Here is a 19,580-nt window from a genome sequence, read left to right on the forward strand (position 1 = left end):
TCTGGAAACAGTGGGTATTAATATGTGTGTCATCAGAGTAATGGCAGTCATAATGTATCTGTTGTTACGGTGAGTGCCATTAGGTCAATGACCTCTGTCGATAGTACAGTACAGTAGATTCAAGCTCTCAGAAGAAGTGGAGGGGATAAAAGAGTTGATAATGCTCCCCTATTGATTTGAATCATTAATGTGTAGTTAACAACTTTACATACCAATAGAATTATGCAAACTGCGGCAGTGGAAGAGCAAACGGCAAATTGACTGGAAGCTTTATTTAATGACAAAGGGATAAACTATAGCATGTCTTGTCATCAATGCATTGCATTGGATAAAGATGTCGTTTCTTTATCTTGTTTCATGTGTATTCCAAATGTGTGGTGTGTAATACCTTGTGGGTGAGGTTGCAATTTGGGCAACTTCTTGCAAAAATCTCAGAGTAGCATTTAGTCTAGTTAATATAGGTGACAGGATAACAACGATTTGTAACTTAACCTGGAGGTCCATAGTGTTATATCTATGGGGTATATGCTAATTTCATGTTGAAATGTTTAGGTTTATACATTTATTAGACTGTCAAACAAGCTGTATAATTCCATATATAAAGTAGATGTGGGTTATTTTTCTCTGTCATTCTTTACAAACAGTTAATATATGTTTATACCTCAGCCATAAAAAAACATAATACCAATATTACTCTAATTCATGAATATTGTTTAAATGAACATGTGAAAAAATTCCCCCAGACTCCATATTTACTAAACGGATTATTGTTTTGTACAATACACATGGGATGTGCTTTAATAATTCATTTGTAAACAAAAACATTTGCACAGGAACAGTCGTATACTGCTTGCTTTGAAGCTTTTTAAATGAGTCCTCCATTGTTTGTGCAACAAAGACACAAAGGAATTTTCATTCATACCACATTGACACATAAAAATACAAGCTTAATAAATGGCAAGGAATATTTGCAACAAAAGTAAACAGAGCTTTTACAGCAGATAGATCATGGGACGCAACAACTTAGCAGCACCTTAGTCTCAGACCCTACGGCAAAAACTGAGCTCTAGCCTCATGTGTGTGGGAAAAGCTTCTTGTGGACAAGATCATTGACCGACTGGAAAGTAAAACCGGAGCTCTGCGATGGGGTGGATGTATTTGAGCCAGATAGATGGTTGCTTAGAGACATGTCTGTAAGATTCCGGTGGTGTAACATCAGTAGAACACAGTGTTGCAGCTCCCACCATGTCAGAGTCAGGACCATCAAATGTCATTTTTTCGTTGCTCAATTCTTTTGTTGCTCTGACATATTTCTATAGCCATTTTATGTTGTTTTAGCTGTCACTGGAGCTTGACAAGGACTATGAAACTCCATATTGAACTATCACGGTTTCTTTTGGTACTCTGGCCTTAAATTGAACCTCAAAAGAAATGACATTTTAGTTGCCATCCTCTCAATATCTTAGCTGATACTGGGGTTCGAAACTATCGTGTAATAATTGCTCTTAATATTTCAAGTGCATCCATTTCTACTGTGTCTACATTGCATGTGAACATACAGTATAGTATAGCTAGTCATATAATGATATAAGCATATCATTTGCTAAGAAGAATCGCAATGTTAGCCTCTGTTGTAATGACAAATTCTAAGCAAAATCAAGTCTTAAATATGGACACACTGCACAAGTTGTAACAATATTATGCAAGCTCCTAACATTTAAGGTAGTACACCAGTGACAATGTTTGAAATTGTCAATGACCAGCAAATTTATATAACAACATCTCTACAGTAAATGTCTATATACCCATTTCCATGACCCAGGATTTTACAATAATATTTTGACTTTCTTGTTAACTGAAGAGATAGTTGAAAAGTAAAAACAACGACAATTCATGTACTTGATGGGTCTGTTACTCTATAAGTATAAGAGGACACAGTGGGAGTCCACAAGGAAGTCTGGATGAATTTGAAAATGTGGAAGACATTTTTTTTTATCATGTGAAATATTTTGTTCAATTCTAGTTTCTTATTTTTTTTTGCTTAAAATAATCACTTCCTTTGCTTCTTTTCAAAGAACATTGTTGTTAATTTAAGAATTTCATCCTATAATTTCTGAGGTATATCACCGAAACTGATTCTGTCCTTCTGTGCTTCTATAGTGCTGGTAAATCATCTATGATAAAAAAAATGACATAAAAAGTTGGTTACGCATCAACATGTTAGACACAAGACATAAAAACACAAGCATGATAGTACAATTAAGAACATGAGTATGGGCTTCCACACAATAAGGCATTGCTTTAATGAAAACATCTGGACATAAAAATCACAGTTTTAATCCTTGCTTAGCTAGTGATTATATTGATGTCCTCTTTGTCGATTGTGTCAGGTACGTCAACACACCTGCAACAATGTAACAATTGTAAACACATAACAACAACTATTATTCTTCAACTCTGACGAATGGAGTCAAATATACGACAATACTGTATATCAAAATGAAAGCAGCTTTTCCTAACTCAAAACAAAATGGATGTCATCCACTTGGATTATATAGCGAGGGAATGAGTGCAGAAAATGAAGCTATTTGAAAGAAGCATTAGTTTACATGGTCACCTGTGGAGTAGTGTGCCTACAGTCTAAAGCTGCTAATTAACAGTGGCATGAGGTTGATTCAACCCTAGCCATACACAATCATCCTACAAGCACAGTTACAAAAATATACACACATACGCACACACATTATTGAACATGTTTGTTAGTATCAAGTATTTGTTGAGGGGTTGGACTAATCTGAAATTGTGATCTTTAATTGTGAAAAGACTGTAGACTCTTGGGTAGAAACTCAACAATTCCACTTGTCCAGCTCTTCTCATTTAGTGTATAATTCTGCTAATATAGCCTATTTACAATCATTTATGCAATGGAAATTGCCACTATAGCCACTAATAAGCTGATATGTGCTGGCCATTACCAAAAAACAAGAATAAACCAACAGAGAAAGAAACCAATTAATTGTGCTTTTTAACCAACAAATCCACTTCATCGTTGAAATGGGAACAATTTCGAGAGGCACCTCTTGAAGTTCTAACACCAGTTAAGTTCAATAAGAATTTCTAAAGCTATAACAAGGACTGAAAATACAAATAGTAAATATATGTATATATTTATAAAGTTGATCCAGTTCCTTTCCAATTCCACTTTTTAAAAAATATTGTCTTCTTACAGATAACCTCACATAAAGCATTCCTTATGTGTCAACATGCAAAGCCCTTATGTTGCCCTATAGAGAAAGTACAGATATCTTTGTGGTTGATTCTAGTTGTGATAATCCAAATCTGAATGAAACTGAGAGCTTGAGCTGAAAGCAAGAAGGGTTAATTGTTGGCTACTTTGAAAAGAAGACCTAAGGTGAGGTTGCACACCTCTGGAAGTATCTGCTGTTTTCATCTGTTGACAGTCTGTTGACACAGGAATCCTTGGCCAGCCACCCTCTCGTTAAACAGTTACCTCGTTCTTACTGGCCGTGCGGTACTGGTTTTTGTGCTGGTGGCCTGGGATGTACTGTAGATGGTCCACCGTGTGTGTCCGTCGCGAGGCAAACTGCTGCCTCTTGTTGGTGGTCGGGTGGTTGACGGTGAGCGTGTTGTATGAGTCGTTGATGGTAGTGGGATGGGAGTGCATCTTTTGCATCTTAGCGTAGCGCTCACTGCGGTCTATGACAGGTGTGGTGGGCACAAAGTTGATGTCTACATGGGACATGGCCCGCGACATGGCCTTCTCCCGGAAGTTGGAGCGCCGCAGCGACAGCATCTTGTCCGGCGAGAGCAGGGGGTCCTGGGACTGGAGGCGGTCTGCGGAGAGCAGCTGCTCCTCTGAGAGAATGCGGCTGCCGTAGGAAGAGACGCCCATGTTGTAGGCTGAGAGGCCGTAGCCATGGCGTGGGGTCCTCTCTGGGGACAGCACATGGTCCTGGGACATGGCCCTCTGGACACGGTGAGGCCGCTGACGGTGCTGCTGGTGGGGCTCTGTGTTCAGCTTCACCATGTGGGGCGGCTGCAGAATCTGCCGACCTGCCAAGTCTTGGTGTCGCTTCCGCATGTAGTACTCATCTATGTCCTTATCACCTGAGTGGGAAAGGAGGGGGGTGGGAGGAAAGAGGGAGAAGCACAGGAGAAACATTACACTCTATATAAAGAATGATTCTATACCTTCTCCTGAGTGGATCAGCTCTGCAGTTCTACTACAATTCCCCTTTGAGTATGATTGCATTTTCTGTCCTGCTTTCATAGGAGAAGGCAGGGGCTCTTTCGCATCACAATAATTCCACTCCTGTTCTGGCGTGGAAAGGACGACACGCCTGCCGCGAGGCAAAACAATCAAACTGTCAGTGATGCGAGTGTTGCACTGCAGGGTAGCCAGTGGTTTGACTCTGCCAAAAGCAGAGGGGCTCTACAGCGAATGCCAACACTCTCCTGATGTTAAAGTCATTACATCTGCATGAGGAAAGCGGCGGGCTCCTCTCAAATGACTTTTAAACAGGCTTTTAGACCGGCTGGGCCTGGAAACATCAGATTGATGGCACCCTGAAACTACTGTGACTAACTGTCATCTCTGGGGGTTAGATACCTCAGCGGAAGCTAATTTCCTAAGGCCTCAGGAACACACAGAGGTGGTCTAAAAATGTCAGGACAAGACTGTGCTTGACTAAGATTTGGATGATAAGGATTTTGTTTTGGTATGGATATTTAAACCCTCCTCCTTAGATAGATGCCACGCCTGGATAGAGAAGATCACTTTTTTTTCTCTCCATAAGGGATTTATTTTCCCCAGCATGCATCACTAATGAAGAAGACCTGGGTTAGGCTTCTGGCAATAGCGTTTTGTATTCTTCTCCAGGGGTCACTTTGGGTGTGACATTATGGTAAGAAATGTCAACAACACTGACCCAGAGGCTATAGCTTGCCCACAATAGACAGGACATGTCCCTTAGCTTAATTTAAGTTCCTCTTCGTTGCCAAGAGTTATAAGGATTAGGGTTCAGTTTATCCTAAGCCTATAGATCACAGATTTAGAATTGACATCATTGCATTGAAAATACTATGCCATGTTGAAACAGGGTTTGATTTCATGTTGTACTCAGAGACATTTCCATCAACTCTAGTTTTGACATTAGTTTTGACATTTCAAAATACATTTAAATTGGACATTTTAACTGCTGTTAAAAATGTTAGGCCTTTTGTAAATAATTCACATAGGGCATTAGGCCACATTGTTAGTATGAAAGATGCAACTTTGTAACTCTTATCACGGCGAGGATGGAGTGTGACAGCTCACTAAACTAGGCAATCCATAGGCAGGTCAACCTTGTGTCTTTTGTGTCCATGTTCATGATGTTACAAAGAACAAATGTATTTCCTTCCTTTTTACTTTTATGTTAAAGAGATATATGCTGGATTCATTTCTTTGCCGCTTCAAATAAGACGTTGCACTTGAACTTGCATTTGATTTTGAGAGGGCACGGGGTCTCGAAGGTGAGGTGAAACCACAAACCTGCTAGCTGTGGCTAACTGACTAGGTATCCCTTTTCCCTTTCCTTACCCTTAATTCAACTGAAGTCTCCAGTCACCCAGATTCAATTCAATGTGGTGAGTATCTGTGGTAGCTATTGATCCCAATACGCCATCATCCGGCCCAGACAGAACAGTAATCACATAATGCACATAGACTTGTAGAAAAACTTGTGAAACATCAATTATAAAGGGATCTTTAGAGGGGATTAAGATAAGACGTGGTAAGAGAAAGGGGCCCACAATAATATCATTTAGCTTTTTGCTTGGCATGGGGATTAAAGGGGCTCTGTTGTTCTGACGAGTGTTCTAATGCCTTTTAAGTTGATTACAGAGGGAACGAGAAGACCGAGCCAAATAAGATTCCTCCTGCCTCCTCCCCTTCCCTCCACCCGCTAGCTCCTTGGAGGGTCTGAGCAGGTTATTTTAGAGTCGTGTCCTCCATCTCCATCCCCGGCTCCCTCCAGTCCTGTCTGACGGACAGGGGAGAACGAAGGAGGAGGAGGGATCACACACAGACTACAGTATGTGCATTTAGAATCACAAATGAACCATATTCATTTGATTTTCTTCGTCATCTCTCCAGATGGTTTCATTAAAAAAGCAACTCATTATATACGTTTTTGGCGTTTTTCCAAAGCCTCTCTCCTTGCACAAAGCCACAGCATCTATCAGAGGTATGAGGGAACTCTCCTCTCAGAAGAGCTGTCACTGTACTCTAGGTAGGTAGAGAACTGAAATATTCCCTTTTCTGACCAATACTTTAGGGTTTATGGGTCCCAGCTCAAACTGTTTTTTGTTTAATTGGATTCCTCTCTGTGATTTCAATGTGTTGGATTATTTTATGGTCTTCTATCTACCCACTGGGCACAGACATCAATCCAACGTCTATTCCACGTTGGTTCAACGTAATTACATTGAATTGAGGAGAAATCAATGTTGATCCAGCCAGTGTGTGCCCAGTGGGTAATGTTTCTATTGAGCAGTACTAGATGAAGAAGCAGTACAACACATTGCTGAGTATAGACAATTCAGATGTTATCAATGTAGTCCACCTCAAAGGTTTCGTCACATTGATTCTCTGTGTCCACACTGAGCATAACATACAAGCCTGCACTAGAATACCACACCCTACTTATTTTAATACAGCACTATTGAACATTCGAGCAGAAAGGAAACAATGCTTTTGCATGACACATGCAACGCAACCAACCACAGGATACTAGAGGAGGAGCATACTGTAGAGCATGCAGCTGTCATAGGGGATATGGAGAATGGTGAAAGTCAAGCCATCATGCAGAGGAAGTATAATGATAATAATCGGGCTGACCCAGATCTCATCTCAGAGACATTAGTCCCATCTTGTTGGCGTCGAGACTCATGTGGGTATGGAGATATGGCTGTTAATATGTCATTACCAGACATTAGCTACATGACACGGGCCACAGATGGAGCCAAATTACACGACAATTAGATGTCAGTCAATGGGTCGGTAGATGGGGACAATGGGGCTGAATCCAGTGACTTTAACATGTGCTTGTGCATTTCAAGAAACCCATCTCACACACAGAGATGTCTTCCTCTGGATTCAGCTCATAACCCCAATGACTTTGTGCTCATGACTTATGTTTGCATCCCTGTAATAGGCATCCATACAGGGTTACTATTGCATCACAGTATTTGAATGCAATGTGGTCTTCAACACAATGTGTTAAGATCAACCTTTTCTCCCCCCTGTGGACTGGAGATCAAACAAACATGATGGTGTATGTAATGAAAGACCACCTACTTAATTTGTGGAGAGAGGAGTATTTACTTAAGTCAGCTTTGCTCATTGCCGCCAGTTCGTAGTTGGGAGGCAGGTGGGTGAGGTTCTGGAAGGAGCGTGAGAAGGACATGTCCAGGTCGTATGGCTCTGTCTGCGAGGTTAGGATGTTGTTCATGCGCTGGGGCTTCTCTGCAGTGGAGACAGGAGAGATTGACGCAGTGTAATCAGATTACAATCAGACAGCCGACAGTCTGGAGGATGCCACAGAGAGGGGCGCGTACACAGGGGGTCTTCACTGGAGGAGACAGGGGGATACAGAGTGTGGGTGTGAGGAGGGTGTGTGGGTGCGGTGGGGGTATGTGGGTGAGGATAGATGAAGTTGGGACTGTTATGTTCGACTCTTCTAACCGGGATTTAACATGATTTGTTGTGTTTTTTTTTTTTTTTTTTTCCAGAGTGCAATTCTGGTGTGCTAGGATTGGTTGCGGCTGTAAGTGCACTCGCCACGCTAGCTGTCACTAGTATGCGTTGCACCATTGCGGGTGGCTATGCTGCCTGCCTGCCTGCTGTGGCCATGGTTATGTGGGACAAGTGGTCGTGGCGCAGGCAGCTGGAGCGTTAGCAGCGTTAGGGTGGGGTGGAGCATTACCAGTCCTCTGAGGTGCTGGTCAGCGGTGGCAGGTTTAAAAATAGGGCTGGGTGACTACTGTGATAGAGAGGACAGGGACACACAACACCAAGGACCATGTGGAACAGAAGTGAGGCATTCGGTGAGTGACAGAGACAGAGTGAAAGAGAGTGTGAGTGACAGAGACAGAGTGAAAGAGAGTGTGAGTGACAGAGACAGAGTGAAAGAGAGTGTGAGTGTGAGCAAGAAAAGATGGAAGGGAGTAGAATGTGTATTTTGTGTAACAAAGGTCCGGTTCTGAAGCGTTACCACAGATCTTAATGAGACTCTACCATTGCAAACAGTGTGTTGCAGATAACCCAACAAAGAGAGATACTGGAGAGAGAGAGAGCAAAGCAGAGTGAGAAGGTAAGTGAGAGTTTGGTGTGTCAACTCTGGTTCCTTCAGTCTGAACAAAAAGGAAGAGTGACCCCCCGCCTTGACCCCAGCAATATACAAGACGTCACTGTCACCAACTGTCAGAACAAGAGGTCGACATATACAATACGTAAAAGAGAAAGGGAATACACATGTACAGCAGGTGTATATGCGTATTACTTACCATGTCTCATTTGTCTGTGGGCTACATAACAAATCCAAGTAAGAGAAAATGGATCAGTACAATAACAAACATTATTCATAGTATGTATTAATAACCAAACCAATGTGTCTGACATTTTCTGTTTCAAATTAGTTGTTGAAAGTCTATGCTATTTATAATGATCGTACTAGTCAAATAAAGTAATCAGATTCCTATGTATTGTGGCCATTCTCAATAGTAGTTATTCATAATCAGCTCTGGTTTGATCCACCTTGAAAGCTATCCTTTGGTGTCTGTGTTGGAGAGATCTATTTATGGGTACTTTCAAAAGTCCATTTGCCTTTGAAAATGTTGGCCTCAAAACATACAATTGGAAAACTATCCTGCCATGAGGTTGGAGTCCACAGCTCCACTGATGTTGAAACAGACAGTGTAGCATGGTGCAGCGTTTCAGTGCAGACCTCTTAGCGTAAAAATATCAAAATATGAACTTTGTTCTTCGCCAATTATGTAGGATAGATGGAGAGGCATCAAGCAACAATGTACAAATAGCTTTTCTCTCTGAACTCATGGTGTTTCCCTGCAGTGTTAGAGCTGTGACCACTCAATCATTTCATGCTAAAAAGCACCTCTCTTTTCATAGAAAGTCTCATTTAGGAAAATAGATAAGGCACAATATAAGTAATTGAAGTTTTTCAATAACTTGAGAAAGCCATACAGATGCCATTTTAATTCATTTTCCACAAGACCCCGTTTCATTTGCTATCCAAGCTATTCATTTCCCGTCAAGAAAAATGGTTTTGTCCTTGCTTGAAATTAAAAAAAAAAAAGCATATTTTGACTTATTTCGAATTTAGTCAAAGTTCATGTGTCGTACTGGAGCTGATAAAACCATACATTCAGGAAATCAATATGACTTAATCCTCCCTCACCTTTATTGGGGTAAATGAAGACATCTTTGTAGCATACCCAAGAGCCACTGTGTGTTGTGTGGCAGTATAATCTCACAGTTAAAAGGGCATGGTTAGTATCCATAATGTACTTTCCATCTACCATATATCTCTACAGACGGTTAGTTACTATCTAAACATTTTTATTACTCATTGGAAAGAGTGAAATATTACCAACCAACCACAGTCATATTATATATACTGTACTTATGTGAACATGCAAACCTTAAATATCCTTACCAATTTTAGGTGTGTGGGCCTGGGTAAGATCCAGGTGACTATGTTGATAATCATGTTGGTGGTTGCCTATTGGGAAAACAATGAAAAGGTTAGGTTTGGAAATCAAATGAAACATTACCATAGATTCACATTATGTGCATTTCATGTCAAATAAATGGCTGTTAATACATGACAATATTATCAACGTTTCCCTAATTTTTGTGATCATTGACTCTTGTAATGCAGGCTGACTGGACACCACTGTGAATGATCACATAAACCTATGTCCCATTGACAGACATTTCAGTAAATTGTCTTTGCGATACCAAATTCAAAGTAGGAGATCTGTCCAGAGATAGCAGTGGTGTGCTTTGATATCTGACTGATGATTAAAGTGGATTTTGTGCATCTTTACTCTACTACACAGTCACATTTTAAGGCAGGCATTTTGTGCATCTATACTCTACTACACAGTCACATTTTAAGGCAGGCATTTTGTGCTATTCCCTTTTGAGCAACAAAGAATGAGGGAAGACAGATTTCATCAGAATCGTTAACTTCCTGACATCTGTGGGACTCCATGTCATGTGAGGGAGTGAATATGTTCCCTTTATTCGGTGAGGTCTAGTTTGTCAATGTTGTTCACAGCTTCTCCTCTACTACAGCAGCAGATGCAGGACACTGTACCTTATTTGCATTTCAACAAACTCATTGATCATCCCATTAGAACCCTAAACACAAAAGAAACTCAAATAAAATGTGAACTCTTTCGAATGTTTAACGTGAAGTGACAGGAGAGCATCTCCGTGGCGTTAGAAAAACAGTTGCTTTCTTTCCGTTACTGTGACTTGCTAATGGAGAGTTGTGACAGTTACAAAAAAGATGTGTGGCAACACAAGCCTTCATTTCATCTTCTGGTTTCGGATAAGTAGCTGGAACTGCGCATAACATACATTTTGCAGGGAAAATTGCTTCCTGTTGGAGAGATTTATGTCAAAGCAATCAGCACAGTAGGGTAAAGTACCTTGTTAAACTGGATTTTACCACAGTTCTAAAGGAAAAGCTTTTTAGAAACAATACAACGGAGTAGAACAACAACCAATGGACAACATCATCCAATTAAATGGCAATGTACCGGTATTCCAAATCCCAATATCCTTTATGAACATAAAACAAGATTTGTGCCCAATCTCCCTTCACACTATAGCTGTATTGCCCTGTTCAATCACCCTGTTTGATCAAGGGACCAATTACACGATCTTCAGATGGCTGAGCTAAACTAAACTGCTTTGAGCTTGCCAGGGAAAAAGTTTTACACTGAAAATAAGAGGTTTCCTGCTATCTACAAACTGTCTAACAATCAGGCCGTCCCCAAAAAAACGTGTTGGAATACTTCAGGTTTCTAAAGGTTGTTCAAAAACGGATTGGAGTGACTGCTCCTATATCTGCCTTCCTGTTGTATTGGCTTTCCTTTGGCTTTTCATAAACGTTGGTAACATTCCGTTTTTCTTATACAGTATGTGCATCCATTTTGTATTGCATCACCATTGATTATCTTCTCAGAGTGGACCTCCTACAGTTGCACGCCTTAAAAAGTTAAGCAAATGTGAACAACCGCAGATGATGTTGTTTGCTGAAGAACACCTACATCCTGTCTGTTGTGTGTAAGGAGGTGGGAAGATGTCATGCCCCAGGACTCCCATATCCACCCACCACTATGTAAATGCATCAACTCATGAAACAGATGTACAGTAGAAAAGTCACACGACTCCCAGAAATTCAGAGGTGTCCAGTAATTTCATTCCAGTCTGTAACGTGTCCAGAAACAGGTACAGGAATGTTTGGATGAACAGCTGTACTGCTTGCAGGGCTCTGGATCATAAAAATAACAATGAATAGAACAGGCTTGGAACCTCTAAATCTGGCAATTTTACTGGTAAAATCCTGGCTACACTCGCAAAGACTGCCATGCCCACCCTATAATGCCATCATTGGCTTGAATGGGAAAGCCCGTTCTATTCATTCATATTTCTATGCTCTGGAGCCTGTCCGTGGAGGGGCTTTGTGAGAATTTGAAATAATGAATGCCATAAAATAGTATTGTTGGAGTTAGACTACACCTGAAGTGCAGATATGTATATCTACTGTAATAGAGCTCATTTAGAATGGCTCTGGTGTGTGAAAGTCTTCATTCAGATGTGACAGGTCAATGCTTTACTTGATACCAACAATTGTTCGCATTTTACTCATTATGAGTCCACATTGTACTTTGTCAATACCCTCAAACCGATATCTCTGGTTATTATAATGAATAAACGTTATTACATAGGAACTACATACATACTACATATCTAATGGTTTAACATCCCCTCAACATGTCAGACATGCTTGGTTGAACATAATGCAGGCATTTTGGGCACCACTGAGTGAAACCCTTCCAGGTTCCAGTGGCTGGACAAGACAGAGGGGATCCCACTGTTACCCAGATCCATTTTGAAAGCCTCACTCTGCCTCTGTCAGTGAAACCTGATGGACTGCCTGTAACGATGAGAGCCCACGCTGTGTCATTACCCTGGCAGTGTGTAAAGTGCCATGTGGGTCCTGCAGGGTGGCTGACTGGGGCTCACCTCAACTCATCTCTCCACCTTACGCCCTGCGATGGTAGAGGGAGGGACAGGTGAATGCACCAATTTGTAAGTCGCTCTGGATAAGAGCGTCTGCTAAATGACTTAAATGTAAAATGTAAATGGACAGGAGCCTGCTGGGGAAGATACACTGCAAGAACCTACCATCAATGCAGACAGGTTCTGCATGGATGTGGGCTTGTATCGATATGCGGCAGGGTAGCCTAGTGGTTAGAGTGTTGGACTAGTAACCGAAAGGTTGCAAGTTCAAATCCCCATGCTGACAAGGTACAAATCTGTCGTTCTGCCCCTGAACAGGCACTAGGCCGTCATTGAAAATAAGTATTTGATCTTAACTGACTTGCCTAGTTAAATAAGTAAAATATGTGCTGTGACCAGAGGTTCTATTGTGCACAATGCTTGCAGGATGTTTTTGGGGTGTGATTATGGTTTGCAGGCGCTGCTTTGTTTCAGTGTACAGCAGTGTAGTTGTTGCGACAATTCTGAACAAGTGAATATCCCAGCTCTTCACAAATTCAGAAGAAATCCAGGACTTGTAATTGTTAAGTTCAAGATGACTAACTGAATCCCTGTACTTCAAAGAAAGAATATTAGTCACTCTACAGACAAAACAACAATAAAGCTCGGAAGAGAAGACAAAACAATATTGTGAGAGTAAACCTCACTTCATGTGGCACAAGTCATGAGGCACAATGAAATATGACACTTTGAACAGGTTCCAAGGCATGTCTGGATACATCACTGTTGCTTTAAGAAACATGAGCTTCAACTAATGCTGGTCTATAACTGTATCTGCCCTACATTGACAAATCTTTAGGGGGTCAGGCCATTTTTCATCCAGCTCATCTGCCAATACCATCACAACGTCTGTTAGTTTTCTGCGTCACATACTGCAAAGAGATCCCAGTGATACAAACAATTGCATAGTATAAAAAAGTAACAACCATATTGGGAGAGACATAAAAACCAACAGTTACATGACATTAACCAAAAACATGTTGCAACTTTACCAAACCTCCTCCGGTGGCCTGAAGTTTGTTGATCTCGTGACTCGCTAACAAGGATAAGCACAGATTTATCTGATGTCTCCTTCAATTGGAAAGAAGTAACATCATTCAAAGCTGCCTTTATCCCTGCCTTAGCATCTTATCATCTTCTTGAAGGATCCAAGTTGAATGGAACAGCAACACCTGGAATCACGTAGGAGTCATAGGAGAGAAGCATACAGTATCCACTTGCAAAAACAGCACTCTATAGATTGGATATGTAACTAAAAAAACAAAAACAAACATGCAATTATAATGTCTAAACAGAGTCATATGATATGAATTGATGGGATTGGATCAGTTCTATGGAAAGGTTCTTTTCAAACTCTGAAAAGAAATGCATGAAGCTCAAAGACACAGAATTTGCCATTGAGCTCTACGTATGAAATGGTCATCCAGAACGGACCAAATGTTTTGCATACAGGAACATTTCTCCCACATCCTTCCCCAGATAAGATTAGAGGATAACAGACTAATATCAGCCTTTTGCACACCCTCTCTAGATGTCTATACTAAAGAGCTCTCATACTCATTGAATAAGCCATATTCAAGAATGCTCAACAACCAAATTCATTTCATTTTCAGTGACGCTAATTAAAAATCAAAGGAGTCGGTTTTTCATGAAAGAGATGTAAAAATCCCACCGAATACAAATAAATTAATATCCCTTTTAATTTCCCTTTCTTTATTTTTTTTGTTTGAATAATTACTTTCTATGTTTTCCCGCAATTATATTTGTATTGTCAGCATAAGGCGATTGTTAATGGGGGAGGTGAGGAAACATTTTAATGAGGGAGAAATGCCAGGCTTTGTGAAGACACAACAAGCTGGAAAAATAACAACTGAAATGACTTTGCAATTATGAGCTTGAGTTGACTGCAAAGGTATTGAATGCAAAGTGTAAACATTTACACGTTTCAGTTCAATTTGCTCTCATTTAGCTCTGCTCATTTTTTTCCACCCACATTTTGAAGAGACAAAGTCAGTTGTGTAGCTATGGTAGACCGGTCAACAACCTTGAGCGTGAGTATTGAGATTTCTGAGCACCTCTACTGCAGCAGTGCGCTGTGAGGTCCATCTATTACAATGACAGATCAGTGTGTCTCTGACTCTGTGAGGCTCTGAAGCTCTCTGTATATCCTCCCTTCCCCTCAGAGAGGCCAATGACAGCGGGTTGAGAGTGCTGGTCTAGCGTTCCTCATGACGTCATCCCATTATGGGCCCCCGGGAATGAGACTCTTTGATTCATTTCCATCGATTCTGTATCGCCTTCCCTAATGCCTCCTGACTATCTTAGGCTGAGGTGAATTCATGCTCTGGTGGCATACTGCTTCCAGTCAGCGGGAGGCTAAAGCCTTCCTCTCCCCTTCAGCCTAACCTTGTGACTCATGTACAGGAAATCCCATCTAACACTGAGCCCTGGACTGGAGGGAATCACATCTAACACTGAGACCTGGACTGGAGGGAATCACTTCTAACACTGAGCCCTGGACTGGAGGGAATCACATCTAACACTGAGCCCTGGACTGGAGGGAATCACATCTAACACTGAGCCCTGGACTGGAGGGAATCACATCTAACACTGAGCCATGGACTGGAGGGAATCACATCTAACACTGAGCCCTTGACTGGAGGGAATCACATCTAACACTGAGCCCTGGACTGGAGGGAATCACATCTAACACTGAGCCCTGGACTGGAGGGAATCACATCTAACACTGAGCCCTGGACTGGAGGGAATCACATCTAACACTGAGCCCTGGAATTGAGGGAATCACATCTGACACTGAGCCCTGGACTGGAGGGAATCACATCTGACACTGAGCCCTGGACTGGAGGGAATCACATCTGACACTGAGCCCTGGACTGGAGGGAATCACATCTAACACTGAGCCCTGGACTGGAGGGAATCACATCTGACACTGAGCCCTGGACTGGAGGGAATCACATCTAACACTTAACCCTGGAATTGAGGGAATCACATCTAACGCTGATCATTAGACTGGAGGGAATCACATCTAACGCTGAGCATGGGACAGAATAGCTTTTAAACTGCACTTTAAGAGCAATGTGGAAGTTTTAGCCCCCTTAGTAAAAAATAGTCTTCAATCACCTTGACACTCCACGATAAAGGATGGTGATATGCCATCAATGCCCAACCGTTTGACAATAACTTATAGAAACTCTTAGCAGGAAGCTTCGTGTTATTTTACGACTTTTTCAGGCAGTGAAAGATGACTTGGCTCAGTATCCCTTTGTTTATCAGTCGCTTCATCTCGCTTTTTTTTTATCCCTTCCAGATGATGGCTGGCCTCTTTTCCTACCCAACCCAATTTCTTACCCAGCCCTCCTGCGAGTAACCAATCCTGCAACAATCAATCCACAAGATGAGTACACGAGGTGATTGTATCTATTTACATAAGGACTGTGATAGATACTAGTCCTACAGAGTTAAGCTTGTTTATCGTGGCCAAGTATCTGCATGAATTGTTTGCTGTTCGTCTTGTTATCCCGTCTTCAAAATATTTACCTCGTATCTCCCATCTAAAGTTCGCTAATGAAATGATCGCTCACAGCCCGCAAACATTTGGGGACGCTGATGACGCTAATTAATAGTCGTTGGACGCAGTGAGGCGCTACGTGTGACGTGTTGCACTGGATGACATTCGTCTCCTAGCGTTTAATAAGACACTCGTGATTAATGGTGTGCTGTCCTCTGATAGGGTGAGAGCCAGAGCTGCAGCCCCAGACTTCGAGTGATGGAGAGAAGGCCACACTTGAGCGCCGCTCGAGAAAATATGGACCACGTTGATTAGCCGCCTTTCCATGTGCATTCGCCCATAATGATGAGCGCACTTCTACGTATCTCAGATTAACAGTGTCTGCAATCTGCACTCCAGCGCAGTTCTGCCCATATTAATTACATATCCTGCACACTGGCAGGATTGGAGAGGCTTCTTGGGAAAGTGGTGGGTCTCCCTTTAATTAGCATACTAGGGAAATAATTGACGCCATATGCCTGTCCCCCATGTTTCCGTAGCGGGTGGTGGCACGATGCGCCGCAGCTCGTCTGGCATTTCACATCCCATGGTGAGGGTTGTGTCACCCTTCTATCCCCATGCTTTCTAAATGTACAACAACAGAAACTTGGCATCACGAGGCACTTATTAATGTGCATACATCAAGGTGATAACTATTGGCTACTGTCGGCTCGTAGAGGCGTTTGTTTGGGTGTCCAGTGTTCTACCCAGTAACCCCTTCTCTGATGCTGTGTTGAGGAGTGACTAATTAATTAAATAACAGCGGAGTAGCTCTGAGAAACACAGGCCTGGTACCTGTTCAAATATCTAGCCACTCCTCTCCTCATAACAATTCTTATAATCACATGATCTCCTTACACCTGGGGAGGCAGAGAGAACGAAAGGGAGAATCTGTTTGTCAAGAAATGGTATTGATGAGATGGAGATGGAAGTGATTGAACCAGTGGTGGATTATATTTGAGGGAGAAACATTGATAGATGGCACTGGGAGATATTGATCGAACATAGATAAATGCAGTGATGTTTTTAGGGGCTTTCACACCAGACTGGTAGGATACGAACTGATTCCATACACATAGAACATTGTCACTGTAACATTGTCCTTTTTGTTTTCATAGTAGGACTGCATTAGTCTAAAATCTAACTAGCATAACATCAGAGAAGATTATTAGGTTCTTAGGTTGAGGCTTATCTAAATGTATGCATGTTGAAGCCGAGATGTTGATGGACAGACAATATTTCAGAGGGAAACAGGAAAAGACAGGTCTTGCCAGATTGAGGGTGAGTTGAGGGATGGGGGTAAAAAATATTAGCTTTCATGAAATGGGAGAGCGTATCATGAGAACACTTTTATTCTGAAATGTGAAAGGTTCAATCAGAGAAGCTGAGATGAGAAAAGGGACAAGAGGAAATGAGGGAGATGAGGGATAGGAGAGAGAGAGAGGTTAGAGAAATGATGAGAAGGAGGGCGGAGTGCATGAAAGAGACTGATGTGGGTGGACGGCTGTGCATCGCAGCAGAGGAGAGTTTGACAGGATCAGAGAGGAGAGAGGTGAAGGGGATGAGGGCAGTCAGAAGAGAATCAGAAATATTTGTGGGCGGATAAGGGCAGCCAAGTCAATCAGCAATATAAGGGGACATTCATAGAGAAGCTAAAGACAATTTCGATTTATGGGGAGATGCCAGAAGGTGAATACATTGAGCATATGCTTGCTGTCTGCTAAGGGGGATGAAGAGAGGAGAGGATGAAATGTGATCTGATTGTGAAAGAAGCAGAAATACTCATGTCTACATGTCTCTGAATGGAGTAATCATACAAAAACAAAATCTGTGGAACCAAGTAATTTACTGTGGAACCTTGTAATTTACACAACTCTCTCGCTATAGTCATGATCTATATTATGCTTATGTCAGTTCACAAACAGAAGTTAATGTGATTGACGTCAATGATTAGCAGTCAGTCTCCATTATTGCTTTGCTCTGTTCTTGATCATATTACTTAAACATAGTCTGAAAAGGATCAATATTTCTAACAAGAAAACCCCAGAGAAGCCACATCTCTTTGTGAGTATCAGTGAATTGAGCATTCTCTGTTATGTTCTGCTCTAGTAATGGCATTTCTCTGATCACCACATCCCCCCTGCAACCTTCTTTTCTTCTTCAGGAGAGCCTGAGTCAGATACCTGATGTGGCGACTCAATGGGAAAATCAAAGAGCAAAGTGGCCCTAAAAGCATTTCTGAGAGGCGATTTTCACCTCCAGATTGAGCCAGACATCCCATCACAAAAAAAAAAAAAATCTGTGTGATGTTCTGTGTGATTGCGGCTATTTAAATAATGTTATTTAATATACGTATAAAGGTACCTCTATGATGAGCGTAAGTTTGGCCGTTAAATTAAACTTATAAATGTGGCGGTACACCATTTTCAGCAATGCCTATGAGCTACAACAAACCATGCTTACTCATCGCACATAATTATCTGCATCCCAGTCTCTACCTGAAAGGTACACATTACTTACACTGGGAGACCCCAAAGTGTTCAGTAGCCCTTTCCACTCACAGCCCTTGTCATCCTTTATACGCGTTGAAAATGGCAGATTTTGTCATTAATAGGCGCTTTAATTGCAGTGGCTGTACAGTAAAATGATATACATGACATCAGAGCTCAGGTTCTCTGCTCATCTGGTTTTGACTGACAGCCATTAGGGATAGGGAAGGGGGATACCTAGTCAGTTGCACAACTTCCGCATTTAACCCAACCCCTAGGCATCAGAGAGTTGCAGGGGGCTGCCTTAATCGACAACAACCGGGGATCAGCTGTTGTGGGGGTTAACTGCCTTGGTCAAGGGCAGAACGGCACATTTGGAATATTTTTGGCTCAGGGATTTGAACAAGCAACCGGTTACTATCCCACCACTCTAATCGCTAGGCTCCCTGCCGTCCCAAGTTATACACTTGAGCACTACGCACGACAAGGTGATGTCCCCATCCCTCCCGCCAGTGGCGATTTTAGAGTGTAAATCTTGGTGGTGCAAACCCCCCAAACATTTTTCTTTTGCATGCCAGCAAAGCCACCACACAACACAACACTAAACAATACATGAATTGTACTATAACGGTGACAAACAGTTCCCACAAACTGTTAGGACCTACATAAAGATGTCCCAACAGCAGAGTTCCAACAGCAGTCCCTTACCACTGCTACACCTGCCTATCAGCAGAGCCTTGTCTGGCACCAAAACAAATCATTCAGCCTCATTTATTCTTTAAAAAAAACATTGCTGATATGGCTGACTTGCTTAAACAAATGTGGTTTCTACTGACAATTGAGATGTACAAACTCTGGCATAAGGGGATAACGAGCAGATAAGAGGCAATCTGTAATTTCGATTGACATTAATGAGCAAGCTAGGACGGACGTAGACAAAATAACTATTTGTTCAGCAATTTTGAAATGTACAGCAACAGAATTCAGAACATGGGCCGTTCTTACAGTATTCTCCCTGTACACCAAGTCAGAACTGTAGGATAAACAAAGGGGGCATATAAGCAGAGAATGAAAGCTCTTATAATATTCAATGATTACGTTTCTCTAAAACAGGTTATAGGCTACTTGTGCACCACCAAGTCAG

General features: G+C 41.8%; 1 protein-coding gene and 1 long non-coding RNA gene across 7 annotated transcripts in view; one reads left to right on the top strand and one right to left on the bottom strand.

Moving 5' to 3' along the window:
- Positions 1–490: 490 nt before the first annotated feature.
- LOC118365626 (protein shisa-6-like) overlaps positions 491–19,580 on the bottom strand; it is a 68,277-nt gene continuing 49,187 nt past the window's right edge. For 2 of the 4 annotated variants that reach the window (XM_052491360.1, XM_052491357.1), the window contains 4 exons: positions 9,738–9,803; positions 8,569–8,589; positions 7,361–7,528; positions 491–4,128 (listed from right to left, as the gene is read on the bottom strand). In XM_052491360.1, coding sequence (XP_052347320.1) covers positions 3,500–4,128; positions 7,361–7,528; positions 8,569–8,589; positions 9,738–9,803 — 884 coding nt within the window. In that variant the 3' untranslated portion in view covers positions 491–3,499. The remainder of the gene's footprint in view (positions 4,129–7,360; positions 7,529–8,568; positions 8,590–9,737; positions 9,804–19,580) is intronic. The other 2 variants (XM_052491359.1, XM_052491358.1) reach the window with 2 other exon arrangements.
- The window catches only part of LOC118365627 (uncharacterized), a 33,729-nt gene continuing 21,690 nt past the window's right edge, over positions 7,542–19,580 (top strand). For 2 of the 3 annotated variants that reach the window (XR_008088743.1, XR_008088745.1), the window contains exons 1-2: positions 8,124–8,375; positions 15,708–15,807. This is a non-coding gene — a long non-coding RNA (uncharacterized LOC118365627). The other variant, XR_008088744.1, reaches the window with a different exon arrangement.

The sequence above is a fragment of the Oncorhynchus keta genome, chromosome 32 (assembly GCF_023373465.1).
Source record: "Oncorhynchus keta strain PuntledgeMale-10-30-2019 chromosome 32, Oket_V2, whole genome shotgun sequence".
NCBI classification, from domain to species: domain Eukaryota; kingdom Metazoa; phylum Chordata; class Actinopteri; order Salmoniformes; family Salmonidae; genus Oncorhynchus; species Oncorhynchus keta.